General features: G+C 28.4%; 1 protein-coding gene across 1 annotated transcript in view; it reads right to left on the bottom strand.

Moving 5' to 3' along the window:
- Positions 1–6,032, bottom strand: part of LOC107453556 (dipeptidyl peptidase 3) — a 58,475-nt gene extending 52,443 nt beyond the window's left edge. The window contains exons 1-2 of the mRNA XM_087152349.1: positions 5,899–6,032; positions 4,276–4,437 (exon numbers count right to left, since the gene is read on the bottom strand). Of these exons, the coding sequence (XP_087008475.1) occupies positions 4,276–4,434 (159 nt within the window). The 5' untranslated portion in view covers positions 4,435–4,437; positions 5,899–6,032. The remainder of the gene's footprint in view (positions 1–4,275; positions 4,438–5,898) is intronic.
- Positions 6,033–15,779: the final 9,747 nt, after the last annotated feature.

Genomic DNA, 15,779 nt, shown 5'->3' with positions numbered 1-15,779 from the left:
GCAGCTCATCGGAAGTAAAAAATTAAAAAAAATCTTAGAATAAATAAAAAAATATGCGAGGAAAAAATTTTTATCTAAGGGCCCCAAAAATTTGAATGGCCTAGGGCCCTGCGATCACGTAATCTGGCACTAATCACCTGTTATATATAACAGCACTTACCCACCAGTTATACTTGACAAAATCATAAATTGTTATTTATTCTCTCAGCATTAGAGTGCCAAGTTAAAGGTAATATTTGTTTTTTTTTATTGCAATTTTTAATCAAAATAGCATGCAGCATATTTTAATCCTTTCTAGCACACATTTTATAATTAAAAATTTTTATTTCTTTTAAATGCAAAATATTTTTTGTTATGATTTGAGGAAAGGTTTACATTGTTTTTAAATAAATTAGATTACATTATAGTTGAGAAAGGTAAGCTGCTTCTTAGACTATCTGTAAATTTACAGTAAAATTCATGTTTAATACAATTCAATATGAAAGCATATTGTGCGTTATAAAATAATCACACTATCACTTATATACAAAACTCACTTTCTGTTGTTGATTTTCACGAAAATGAAATTAAAGTGAAGTAACATATAACGGTTTAATTACAAATTAAGCGTTAAATTTATTATTAATACAGAACTTTAAATTGTTTTACATTAAGCAAATGTATAGAATATTTTTGATGGATTGTTATAAATAAAATAATGTAAAATAAAATTTTAAACACTACATTTTTAAAAGGAGTGGAAACAAAAAGCGAAATAATTTCGTTAATTATAATAACAAATGTCGTATTTAATAAGAAATCTTTTATAAATTCATGGAAAACTGGCACAGGTTTCTCAACATTCTAAGAGATAAAAAAAAAAGTTGTTTGTTATTTTTATTGATTATTAATTTCATTAACTGAATTGAGCCTTTGTATGTTTTTGTATTCTCCATAAAAATTGGTTAAAGTTCGATAATTTTTATTTATTATTATTATTTTTATTTTTTTGCGTGAATAGTAACTTGACACCCACAGTGAAAATATTTTTAGCAAAAATTTAAAAAGCTTATTCAAAAACATTGCATAACACCCGAAAGTTTGAATAAAAAATTAGGTTATATTTTATAGAATTAAAATAAAAAACAAAATATCTTGTGGGTCAGGAAATTTTTTTAAAAATGAAATACCAGAAACGTCAAAAATATTTTAATTTTGCTCTGAAATCGAAGAATTAAAGATCGAAGATTAGCCTTGAAAAACTTTCAAAGAGTTAATCGAAAAATTTTGATTTCCACCCGATTCATTGCAAAAAGTTTTAAATTTCGTTGTTATATAAATGTATTTATTTTCGTGAACTTACTTTTAATTTTATTTAAGAAAAATATTTTTTTATTTATTTGTATTGCTCTTCTTTATTACATTTAAAGAGGTTCAGAGGGCCTCAGAGGTTCTTAACCTAGCGTTGTATCCTTATCATTGATTCCGCTATCAGAAAATTAATGGAATAAGTTCAGATACATTATAATATTTAAATTGTTACTGGTTTTAGCTTTCAAACAATAAAATGTTTCGTTCAAGCAGAATTCAATTCTGGAAATAACGAAATTATTGAGAAGGTTCCTTGAAGCAGTATCATTCTTATCTTCTTATGATAAAATGTGGGAAAAATTTGTATTAATAATAATTTCTGTAAAAAGAATGTTAACCATTTCACTGCTTATTATTATTTTTTAAATAAAATTGATCCGAAAATTGCGTATTTTTTATTGATTTCAAATCAGATGATGTTTCTAAAAACAGCAAGACTTTGGAATCTTTTTACAATTTTCCCTTTTTAGTATTTGCTTCTATTAAGGGCATTTGGTTAATTATAATCTATAATCTGATAACCTGTTATGTTACGAAAATGTATCAGGATGATATATAAGGTACTGAACGAAGAAAAAATTCTGGTAAAATTAACTTTCTGCATATTAAACACATTTCTGGTAATAAAAATCAAATATACGGTATTTAAATCATTCATATGGCAAAGGCTTCCGCTCATATGGTAAACGGTTTACCAGATATTCTGGTTTTCAAAATTATAGTTCTTATTACCACACATTTCGAAAAATTACAAAACAGAAAGATATATTCAACCGAATAAAGGGTTTTTATGCCATGCACTAAGGTATCATTTTAAAATTATCACATTTACCAAATTTTAGACATATTATAAGACGAAATTTTACTCTTAATTTTACCAAAAGCACTTCGGTAAAAATTACCGTGCTTTTTGGTGTTCCCATAGAGGCTCATTAAGAAAATAACAGAAATTTACCAATTTACAACCAGTTATTTTTATAGGTTTTTATATTCTTAACGTTTCTGAAGTGTTGACATGCAATTTTAGCTGATGAATTATTTTAAGCAAGCATATCTTAATTATTTTAGTCCAAGATCTTTATTAGTGTTTAACAAAAATATTTAAATCTATAAATATCTTTTTTTACTGTAATAGTTTTCAGAAAAGGTTTTTTTCAGCATATATTACTCAAAAGCTCATACAAATGAAGAAAAAAAATTATAATTTGCTTTCTTGAAACTATTTTTTATTCTTAATCAATTGATTATCATTTCATTATCAATTGATTATCAATTATCATTTCGCATGATTCCATTATTAACAATAGAAGCATGCGAAATGATAATTCAAAAATTCGCTAGCGATAGTGTACAGCCACCTAAAGTACGGCCATCATTGATTCCCCCTTAACTTGAATCAATGATAGTTTGTCGATCTTTTACGATTCTCGAAATGGATAAGTATGTGCAATTTGGTATAGAAAGTAAAACGTAAAAAACTTATTCCTGAAAAATTAAACCTGTAAAATATTTGCTACCATTTTACTTAGTTGTTGTAGCAATCTAGTCTTTCTAAATGAACTAATCCCTTTTTCTCTCATTTTTCAAATGTAAGACTGAACTGTACCAAAAACAACTTCCAAAGAAAACTTGAATGGCAATTTAACTGATGTCTTAATTTATTTCTTATATTAAAATTGTGGTAAATAAATGAGAAATTTTTGGTTACTGCCAGCATTTATTCAGACCTAAAAAGATGATTTAAAGTAACATTCTGCTCGTATTTAGTTTTTTTTTTTTTTTTACATAAATAAATGTGGAGCTGCGCCATTTGTAACTTTTAATAAATGCGCATACGCACAAAGAATCAGAAAGAAAAATGTAACCATCAACGAGAGAACATCTTATCATAGTCATAACTAAAAATAAACTTTCTTATGTTCCAATTCACGGTCCAATTTCTTGAATCCGAGAAATTGGACGGATTTCTCTGTCCAAGAAATCGGACGATTAGTTGACACTAACACTATCCAAGTTCTTGAATGTCGCTGATTCGTTGAAAGAAAAACTTGCGCATGCGCATTGTTCATATTCAGCATTATAAAATAATACTTACGTAAGTTTAAAATTACTATATAAATTCATAATAACACAAATAGAATCATAATAATAAATCATAATAATAATAGAATCATAATAATAAAATCAGAATAACACAAATAAACCTCAACAGATCAATTTATTTGGACTAAAATCTATGAAAACCCACAACAAAATGACATAATTTGCTGCCAGCTTGTTGACGTCACAAAACCTAAGACGCTGATTGGTTAAGGGAGAAAAAAACTTGGATGGAAAGTAGAACATGCTCTACTATCGTCCAAGAAGTTGAACCAAGTTCTTGAATGTTTGTTTACACGATCCAAGCTCAAAAGCAAAACAAGTTTCCATCAATATCAATCAATCTCTGTTCAAGAAATTGGATCGTCTAAACAGGCCTTAACGTTTATCGAATTCACAACAAAATGATATGTAAACTTCCGGATAAAATCTAAGATTAAATAATTTCTGGTACTTAATAACAGGTTAAAAAAAATTTGAACTTTGTAGCCAAAAAAATTAAAAACATGTATTAAGTACAACTTAAGTAGAGATATAGACAACAATTAAGATTAACTTCCTAACGAAGTTAGGAACCGAGAAATCGTTTTAGACAGTCATTAGAAAGGGTACAAAGATTCGAAAAATGCAATAAATTTTTTTTTCGAATTTTTGAAATATTCAGGATGGGGTCCCCCTTAAATAAGCGAATCGCCTCTTGTTGATTTGAATTCAACGCATCTATTTATTTATATAATTTTTAAGACTCTTTTTTTTGTAGCATTAATATGAATATCATGTATCTTAATCCAAAATGATTTATAAATAAAAAATATAAAAACTCACTGTTTTTGTAGGCTTGAGGGATGTTGATTTGCAACTGTGATAAATAGATGAGTGAAAAAAATTTACCACTATTCTTTTGTTAGAAAGATAATTGCTCAAAAATGGGCAAAAACAAGAAGGAAATCTTCTAAGCTGCTTATACAAAAATAGAGTTTTCATAAACTAAAATGCAAAATTATGAAAACAATTATAAAATAATAAACAATTAGGAATTGTAAGAGCAACATGAAAAATAAATACTTTAGCTTTTAAAAAATAATTTGTACAAAATTGTATTATACTCAATTGATGAAAATTATCGCCTATGATAAAAGAAGCAAAAGCATTAGTTACAAATCCTGAAGTTGTCGCAACTCACAACATTTACAGTGACAGTGTAATAAAAATTAGAGTAAACATTTAAAGTGGCAGTTCCTTAAGGTAAACAGAAAATATTTAATTATATTTACATATAACATCTACATTGGTAGTGAAATAAAATTTTAAGTCAAGCCAGATGTTGTGTTACCAAAATTATAAGATTATTTTTTATGTTTGTTGTTGTGATTATAATCGTCAAAGCAAAAATTTTGTTACCACTTAAAATGTTTGTGAGAAAAAAAACAAGGGCTTTATTGATCAGTGATAGTAACTAAAAATAGCCAATGCTCATTGTTAACATTCGTTTCTGAATGTAGGCAACATTTACAAGTAATAAAATATAATCTATCAATATAAATTAGCTACAAAAAAGAATTGCTGAATGAAACAAAATATGCTTTATCTTTAAAAAAACTTTCTAAAATCTCTTAAAATGTATTAAACCTATTAACAGCTTAATTAGTAATTCATAATAATTACTTTAATAATTCAATCATTTCTAAAGTTATGAAAACTGAATAAACACACATAAATTTTGTATTGGTATTAAAAAAAACGAGTTGTTAAAACGAGTGACAAATATATAAACATCAATAAATAATTATTAATGTTTTTTTTAATCTTCAAAACATATTTGAGTGGCAACTTTTGCGTGATATGTATCTTAAAAATTATGTTATCATAGCGTTCGACTATAGTAAAAACTATAACAACCTAAAGTAAAAATATTCTGCATGTGTCATCTTTTTTCTGCGCATAGTTTGACTGTAATAAATGTTTTAATTCTTAACGAATAATGTTATTTATTTGTACTAAAACTACTGCATCATCAACAAATTTATATTTAAAAAAGAAATTTTCAACAAAATTAGGATAAATTATTATTATTATTAATTAAATTATTTATTGTACTAAAACTACTGCATCATCAACAAATTTATATTTAAAAAAGAAATTTTCAACAAAATTAGGATAAATTGAAATTTGACATATGTTTTCACGTAATAAAATTTCATAGAATAAAGTGACAGTAAAACTACAAAATTCCCCCCGAAAATACATTTTGCAAGACTGATAAATCAAATTACTTATTCAAAAAACTTATTTTATAAGAATTCTGCTTTAAAATAAATAATTTTATAGAAAATCTACACTTTAAATATAAAATTTGGAAATTTACTTGAATTAAACAAGCTAGAGCACCATTAAATATACGATGACAATGCAAAGATAGCAAAGATCAACATCAAAACACAAAATTACTTGTAAGCTACAGTGGCAAGTTTCCCACGATAAAAACTGAAAATACTTATTGATTTTTTCCAGTTTTTTTACTTGAAAATTATATTTTAAGAAAAAACCGATAGAGCCGGTTTATATTGCGTACGATTTGAAAGTAACGAGTCATATAGTTGTCTTTCAAAACATTTGCTTGGAAATCTGATTGACGCTTTATCTAATCTAAATTTTTATTTTGTATTTATTTCTTAACTTTTAACTAAAGGTATCTTTATTAACAGAAATAAACAGATAATGGCAAATCGAAACATGGCGTAGCGCAGTGTTAGTTTCACTTCTTGTATACTTTTATCTGGTGAATCGAAAACTTTTTGCACACAATTATAAAATTCATTTAAGAGATATTTTCTCTTAAAATGTAACGTTTGAAAATTATTTTTTATTTTTTTTAATTTAACACTGATCAAAACACTTTTAAATCAGTCGCTTATTAGTTTCCAAAAAATAATAATTTGAAAATATAACTGCAATTTAAATTTTAGGGCAGTTGTTGTTGTTGTTAATTTACGTCGCACTAGAGCTGCACAATGGGCTATTGGCGACGGTCTGGGAAACATCCCGGAGGATGATCCGAAGACATGCCATCACAGTTTTGATCCTCTGAGGAGGGTATGGCACCCCCGCTTCGGTAGCCCGACGACCTGCGCGCGAAGTCGAGCACTTTACGGTAGCACAGTTTAACGAAGACCAGTACCGTACACCTTCGGTCCCCACGCAGACTGATCCAAGTGGTCACCCACCCGCACACTGACCGCAGCCAGTGATGCTTTATTTAAAGAAGTCCTAAAAAGAACTGATTGCAAGGCGTGGCCAGAGAACAAGTGGTTGACCACCTTGGATACCGAGACCGGTGAATTTTCGATGGTACCGAGGGTGAGCGGTATCGGTTCTCATTAAACCATTTCAGCTTAAAGTGCTTGACTTCAAGCAACTACCAAAGTGGGGGAGCCATCGTCGCCTTCGCAGAGAAAATTGCAATGACATGTCTTCGGAGATGCCTCAGGGATGTTTCCCAGACCATCATCAATAGCTCTTGTGCTACTCTAGAGCGACGTAAATAAAGTATTACTTCTTATTAAATAACTTACTTATTATACAGTCGAACCTGTTTTTGTGCAGTCTTTTTTATGCGGTTTTTTATTTGTGCTGTCCTTTCTCGTTAGCTTTTTATTGGTGCTATTCTATTTTATTTGAGCTCTTTATTGTGATGAGGATTTCAAGCAAATTGAAACATAATTGGCGAAGTTATCAAAGGAATAATGAATTAAAAAGGAATAATGAATTTGCGTCAGCCAATTAAAAAAATCCAGCTATAATTTTTGAAATTTGACTAATTGAAGCTTAAGAACTCCCGTTAAATTTCATTTTACGGAATTAGTTGTCAATGGAATTTTTTAATGCTAAAGGGAAATAAATTTTTCAAAACACGTTTTTCAAGTTGGTGAGAAATTTAAAAAAATAATGAATAATAATTTTATATCCGTCGTGAAAGTACATTTCTTGTGAAAGATATGAAGGAAAAGAAAATTTTCGGTGTTGAAGTTAATTACAAAATTGATTCAGTCTTAGTTTTGATAACATGAAAATTACATCGTCATTTTTGTCAAGTTCTCAAACTTTTGTTTTATTTCATCTTTTTCTTTTTACTTTTTGTCTGTTTGTTCAGGTCAGAAAATCGTTGAAATTTTGTTTAGTAATAAAAAATATGTTAAGTTTTATATTATTATTATTATTCTCTCTTGCATCACTTACAAAATTATGTAACTTACATTTGCATGGGCCAAGCACCTTGCCTGCGGTCCCTTATGAAAAAATCGAGTTATAAATGAGGTATAAACGAGGTATATTTGAAAGGTATAAAGGAGGTTGTTATTTAAATACGTCGTTAAGGTTGAAAAGGGTGCAAATGAATACCTCAAAATCAACCTCAAATATACCTCCAGAGGTATATATGTTTCAACCTGAGGTGTTTAATTTTACATCTGTGGAGAGGTAGATATTTACTACTTTAAAGTGTTTCATTTTCAACCTTAGGTTATTACTTATCAGTCTGAAGTATATTTTTTTACACTTGTGGAAGTATTTTTTCAACAACCTAAGGTGTGTCATTTTACACTTCAGATTATTATAAATCAACCTCAGGTGTATTTTGTTCTACCTCAGGTAATTATTTTTCAACCTCAGGTATATAATTTTATGCTTGTAGAGGTATATATTTATCAACCTGTGGTGCGTCGTTTTACACTTCTGGTTGTTATAAATCATCATCAGGTATATAATTTTATGTTTGTAGAGGTATATATTTATCAACCTGCGGGGAGTCGTTTTACACTTCTGGTTGTTATAAATCAACCTGAAGTGTATTTTCAACACTTGGAAAGGTTATTTTTTTATTAACATCCCCTTATGAAAATTTAAGGTATATTTAAGGTTGATTTGAGGTATTTTTGAGGTATTAAGGTTGTTTTGAGGTATATTTGAGGTATATTTAAGGTTGCAGAGAAAACAGCAATAAAAATTATACCTCGTAAAGGTTGTAATTAAGGTGTACGAGGTTGATTTATATATACTTCAGCTTGTTTTGAGGTTGTTTAAAATTCACTTCAAATCAACCAGACTGATAAGGAGATTTTTAAGGTATACCAGGTTTATTTTCTTACACTTGTAACAAAAGAGGTACTTTTGAGGTATAAAAATTTTTACCTTATTTCAACTAACGATAAAAAGGTATTTATTGAGGTATATGAAGTCATTTTATTTATACCTAAGCTTATTTTGAGGTTGTTTTAAATTCACTTCAAATCATCCAGACTGATAAGATGATTTTTAAGGTATACGAGGTTGTTTCTCTTACACTTGTAACAAAAGAGGTATTTATGAGGTATAAAAAAATCAACCTTATTTCAACTAACGAGAGTGAGGTAATTACGAGGTATAAAAAATATACCTTTTTTCTACTAACGATATTGAGGTATTTATGAGGTATAAAAAAATATACCTTATTTCTACTAAAGAGAGTGAGGTATTTATTGAGGCGTTGAAGTTGTTTTATTTATACCTAAGCTTGTTTTAAGGTTGCTTAAAGTACACTTCATATTAACTAACTCACTTCCCAGAGTTCCATGCGAGCCGGCAAATGGCGTGTGTGTTGACAATCGAAAGTCTATTCGAAATTCGGTAAGTGTGCTTGACATTTATTAATTTAGTTTTATCACTTTTAATCAAATATGCTTCAATTTTGAAACTTAAATTTTATTATTTTTGTTTTAACGACGCGTCCTGATCTTAAAAAATTTAAGTTGGAGGATATTCTTAGAGGCTATCGTTGTAGGCTTAGCAATAAGAGAGAATAACCGAAATATTTCTCATCACTGTTTTGGGTAACATTCCTATTCTTTTTATTTTGCTTAAATGTATATGTTTTAACGTAGCAGTATACTTATCGTTTGGATATTTGTTGCAAAGTTTATATTATTGTTTATATATATATATATATATATATATATATATATATATATATATATATATATATATATATATATATATATATATATATATATATATATATATATATATATATATATATATATATATATATATATATATTTATTTACAGAGCTTATCCACAGTTCCCTGATATTACTGAGATGGCCTAGGCTCTAAATAGCACATGCGCTGCGGCGCAGAAGAAGAGACAAGCAAGCTACTGCTCAGCCTTCCCCTAGGATATAGTTCTGAATTTATACCGAAAAGAAAAAGTCATCTCTCCTAATAAACTACAGAATTTATGTAATTGTTGATAACAATAGTTTGCTAGATATTTGATAATTGAAAACTAGTAACTGTGCTAGCTCACTTCTTTATGTTTGATCACAAAACTGCTATTTTCACTACATGTTATTTTCTCACATTTTACCCACGTTAATTATTTACTAAGCAGATTGTTATTACTTATTAGAATATTGGGCAGAATGAAATTAAATCCGATTTCAAGTTTATATGACAATTTGTTTCAAGGTTATGAGCTTTTTCATGCAGCTGTTTATGGTTCACTACTTCAAAAATGTGCGAATTTCGGAAATCTTAAATATTTTAGAAATAAGTCAGTATAGTATGCAATTTTAATCCTGAATTGAATAAAATCAATTGCAAATAAAAACATTTATTGTTGAAAGTAATATATATATATTTGAGTTTCATCCTATGGGATGTGTATTTATATTTAAACAAGTGTTTGTAACAACTAACTATTAGTTTTATTCTGCTCGGTATTATAAGTTATATAGGAGATATTATACTCAACTTATTTTAAAAGTATTATTTCAAATCATTCTCTCCTAGACATTTTCCTCACATAAAATTACTCACAACTTTAAAATAAATGCTCCTTATCAGCTTGTAATTTGTTCTATTCGATTGAGTGTAAAAAAAGAATAAAAATTGGTACGTAACTTAAAAATTTTAATTTATTAAACGATTGTAGATTCTTGATTACATTGATTAAAAATTATTAAAATAACTATTTTTAAGAAATTCTGATGTGATTGACAATAACTAAGTCCTTTTCAGAATCAGCGTCAAAAATTTTAAAAAAAGCTGCTAGTTTCATGAAGTCTGACCAAAAGCTGAAAAATATAGACTAGGTTTATTGAGTTTAAAGATTTTTAAAAAAGAAAGGGAAGGAAATCTAATTATTAAACTTACAAGTATCATAATGTTACAGATGTATAGAAAAATAAAAAGTGTTAAAATTGCATAATAAGATTGGAATTATACAGGGTGTTTATAAAGTCCCGGACCCATTTTGATGTTTAATAACTCATAAAATAATAAAGATAGATTAAAATTAATAACATTAATGGTTAGATAGACTCAAAAAGTTTCATGACCCTTGTCAATGAACTTCCACGTGTGACCCCTTCGTCGCACGGAGAATATCAAGTCGATAGTCGATTTCACGAGAGGTAGCTTTTTTTTTTACAGAAAAGACAATCTCATCAGTCGTATACTTAGACATGTTGGAAAACTTCGTATTTCCACAACTAGAAGAGCTTCAGCCACATGTCTTTTTGCAACAAGATGGTGCACCACCTCATTGGGGTATCATCGTTCGTAGTTCTTTGAATGACTATTTTACAGGAAGATGGATTGGGCGAGGAGGTCCAATTCCTTGGCCACCCAGATCACCTGATATAACGCGGCTGGACTTTTTTCTTTGGGGATTTATAAAGGACAATGTTTACAGGAGGATCGTGTCGAACATTGATGGCCTAAAAGCCAGAATTACAACCGCCATAGCCTCTGTGGATGCCGACATGCTTGCCGCTACCTGGCGTGAAATTGACTATCGACTTGATATTCTCCGTGCGACGAAGGGGGCACACGTGGAAGTTCGTTGACAAAGTTCATGAAAGTTTTTGAGTCTATCTAACCATTATGATATTAATTTTAATCTATCTTTATTATTTTATGAGTTATTAAACATCAAAATGGGTCCGAGACTTTATAAACACAATGTATATTTGAATTTCTGTAAATGTTGTTAATGGTAATACTGTCTTCAGTGTATTTTATTTTGTGACTGTGATACATGTCATGCTTTTTAGCTACGAGGATTGAATAGAAATGGCAGAAGATATTTATCTGAAAAGGAAAATTTATTTCATCCAGTTAATTTAAATGATAAAAAAATACTTTCTAATATTTTAAGACCTGCCACTATTATTGTAAATATGACTTTCCTACTAATTTATATTTTTTTTCCTTTTAGGTCCCAATAATTACAAGTTTCAACATGTAGACGGAAACAGTATTTAAAATAATTTTGTTGGTTTGTAAAAAAAGTGAAATTTTAGTTTTAAATAAAAGTACTTTGAATTTCAGCTGACTAATTATTTAAATTTGTAGTTTTATAGTTTTAAAAATTCAAGCACCTTAGACAACTATCTTCTAAAAATACGAGTATGAGTCCCATAAATAATTTTTACTAACTGTAGAATTTGGATAAGTGTTATTTTAAGATGATTTAAATCAATCTATTAAAATTATAGAAGAATTATGCATTTGAAACTTTCTTTTATAGCTTAACAAAAGAAGCAATTACTGCCGAAGGTTTAATATTAAAAATTTCAGGTTGATAAATGATCTCTACAAGTGAAAAAAATGAAATGTACATTATTCTTCATATAGTATATATAATATCTTTATGTATATATTATATTTTTTATATAGTGAGTCTAAAAATTAATAAACTAGGTGGTCCGTATAACACCTCACCTTCGTAAGTGCTAAAAAAAACATCTTTGGTTGATAAATTAATGCTTCTAAAAATACAAAAATATATACTTGAGGTTACGAAATAATAACTTAAGGTAGAACATGGAACACATGGCGCTAATTAAAAATAACCTTTCCAATTGTTGAAAATACACTTCAGGTTGATTTATAACAATCAGAAGTGTAAAATGGCCCACCTTAGGTTGAAAAATATGTACCTCTACAAGCATAAAATTATATACCTGAGATTGAAGAATAATTACCTGAGGTAGAACAAAATACATTTGAGGTTGATTTATAACAACCAGAAGTGAAAAACGACGCAACGCAGGTTGATAAATATATACCTCTACAAGCATAAAATTATATACCTGAGGTTGAAAAACAATTACCTGATGTCGAACAAAATACACCTGAGGTAGATTTATAATAAGCTGAAGTGTAAAATGACACACTATAGGTTGAAAAATATCTACCTCTACAAGCATAAAATTAGATACCTGAGGTTGAAAAATAATTACCTGAAGTCGAACAAAATACACCTGAGGTTGATTTATAATAACATGAAGTGTAAAATGACACACCTTAGGTTGTTGAATAAATACTTCCACAAGTGTAAAAAAATATACTTCAGGCTGAAATATATATACCTCTGGAGGTATATTTAAGGTATATTTGAGGTTGATTTTTAAGGTATTCATTTGCACCCTTTTCAACCTTTACGACGTATTTAAACAACAACCTCCTTATACCTTTAAAATATACCTCGTTTATACCTCATTTATACCTCGATTTTTTCATAAGGGTCATGTGTTCCATGTTCTACCTTAAATTATTATTTCGTAACCTGAAGTATATATTTTTGTATTTTTAGAAGTATTAATTTATCAACCAAAGATGCGACATTTTACATTTCAGGCTTATGTAGCTCAACCTAAAGCTGTTTTTTCAGTACTTACGAATGTGAGGTGTTCACCTAGTTGATTAATTTTTAACCTCACTATATAAAAAATATAATATATATATAAAGATATTATCTATATTATATGAAGAATAATGTATGTCATTACATTTTTTCACTGGTAGAGATCTTCATTTATCAATCTGAAGGTTTTAATATTAAACCTTCGGCAGTAATTGCTTCTTTTGTTAAGTTATAAAAGAAGGTTTTAAATGCATATTTCTTCTGTAATTTTAATAGATTGAATTAAATCATCTTAAAATAACACTTATCCAAGTTCTACAATTAGTAGAAACTATTTATGGGAACTCATATTTTTAGAAAATAGTTGTCTAATGTGTTTGAATTTCTTAAGCTATAAACCTACAAATTTAAATAATTAGTCAGCTAAAATTCAAATACTTTTATTTAAAACTAAAATTTAATTTTTTTACAAATCAACAAAATTATTTTAAATACTGTTTCCGTCTACCTGTTGAAACTTGTAACTATTGGAACCTAAAAGAAAAAAAAATGAATTAGTAAGTAAGTCATATTTAAAATAATAGTGGCAGGTTTTAAACTATTTAAATATTAGAAATTATTTTTTTTTATGATTTAAATTAACTGGATGAAGTTCATTTTCTTTTTCAGATAAATAGTAGTACTCTTCTGCCATTTCTATTCAATCATCATAGCTAAAAAGCATGACAGGTACCACAGACACAAAATAAAGTACACTGAAGTCAGTACTACCATTAACAACATTTACAGAAATTCAAAGATATAATTCCAATCTTAATATGCAATTTTAACACTTTGTATTTTTCTATACATTTGGTATCATTATGGTACTTGTAAGTTTGATAATTATATTTTCTTTCTTTCTTTTCTTACAAATCTTTAAACGCAATAAACCTAGTCTATATATTTTTAAACTTTTTGTCAGACTTTATGAAACTAATAGCTTATTTATAAATTTTAGACGCTGATTCTGAAAAGGACTTCTGTTATTGTCAATCACATAAGAGTTTCTTAAAAAATAGCTATATTAATATTTTTTAATAAATGTAATCAAGAATCAACAATCGTCTAATAAATTAAATTTTAAAGTTATGTACCAATTTTTATTCTTTTTTTACACTCAATCGAATAGAACAAATTGCAAGTTGATAAGGAGCATTTATTTTAAAGTTGTGAGTAATTTTATGTGAGGAAAATGTCTAAGAGAGAATGATTTGAAATAATACTTTTAAAATAAGTTGAGTACAATATCTCCTATATAATTTATAATACCAAGCAGATTAAAACTAACTAGGTGGCTCCGCCACCTGCTCGTTAACGCTCGCCAACCCCCGAGAATTGCTACGCAATCCCATGTGGTTCACGCCGTGAACCATGGCTCGCTCGCCAATGAACACAATGTTCTAGCACAAAGACATAGTATATTATCATCAAAGACATAGTATTTTATCATCAAAGACATAGTATTGTACTTATGTAGAAGAATTCTATCAATGTTCTTATTGGCTTTTAAAAAGTATATTAGCTATTTAGATTGTACATGGTGAACTGCAGTTCCTTGTAAGATAATAACCCTCAAAAAGTCTTTTATTTTCAAGAACACAAAAATTTGTTTTATCGCCAATGAAATATTTTTTGGTGATCAGCATTATTGATAAAGTACATAACATTTTAGAACAAAATAAGGATGTTTTACATACAATAAATTAAAATGCATGGCTGTTAGCATTACCCGAGAAATACCACGTGGAGGTCGCCATGCTGCATTTCTAATCGGGGAGTTTTGATTTTGGCAGTTCCCCTTGTCTACTGCCAATAGAAGTTTCAATTAAATTTTTTTCCAAAAAACATTTTTTTCTGCAAAGCTCTAAGAAATTAACACTGAACATTTAGAATTTTTTTGAAAACACAATTATAGATTTGGCATCTTGGAGCAATTACTGAAAAGCTGTCAAATGACTTAACTCCTAACAGGCCAACATAAAGTTGTCCATGACTAAAAACATGTTTAGTCAACACTAAACTGATTTTCTCAAAAGTCTGACCTTGTGACTTATTTATATAGTCATGGAGAAGGCCAGCCTAATTAATTCCTTATTGAGTTTAAATTAAATGTTATCATGTTTTTAGGGCATGAATCTGAATTGAACAACCTGATAACCCTTATGAAAAAATCGAGGTATAAATGAGGTATAAACGAGGTATATTTTAAAGGTATAAAGGAGGTTGTTATTTAAATACGTCGTTGAGGTTGAAAAGGGTGCAAATAAATACCTCAAAACCAACCTCAAATATACCTTAAATATACCACCAGAGGTATATATATTTCAACTTGAGGTGTTTAATTTTACATCTGGGGAGAGGTCGATATTTATTACTTTAAAGTGTTTCATTTTAAACCTTAGGTTATTACTTATCAGCCTGAAGTATATTTTTTTACACTTGTGGAAGTATTTATTCAACAACCTAAGGTGTGTCATTTTACACTTCAGGTTATTATAAATCAACCTCAGGTGTATTTTGTTCGATTTCAGGTAATTATTTTTCTACCTCAGGTATCTAATTTTATGCTTGTAGAGGTATATATTTTTCAAAAATCAACCTC

The sequence above is a fragment of the Parasteatoda tepidariorum genome, chromosome 9 (assembly GCF_982258835.1).
Source record: "Parasteatoda tepidariorum strain Cologne lab strain chromosome 9, Ptep-v5.0, whole genome shotgun sequence".
Lineage (NCBI taxonomy): Eukaryota > Metazoa > Arthropoda > Arachnida > Araneae > Theridiidae > Parasteatoda > Parasteatoda tepidariorum.
This window is presented reverse-complemented; position numbering and strand designations above follow the sequence as displayed.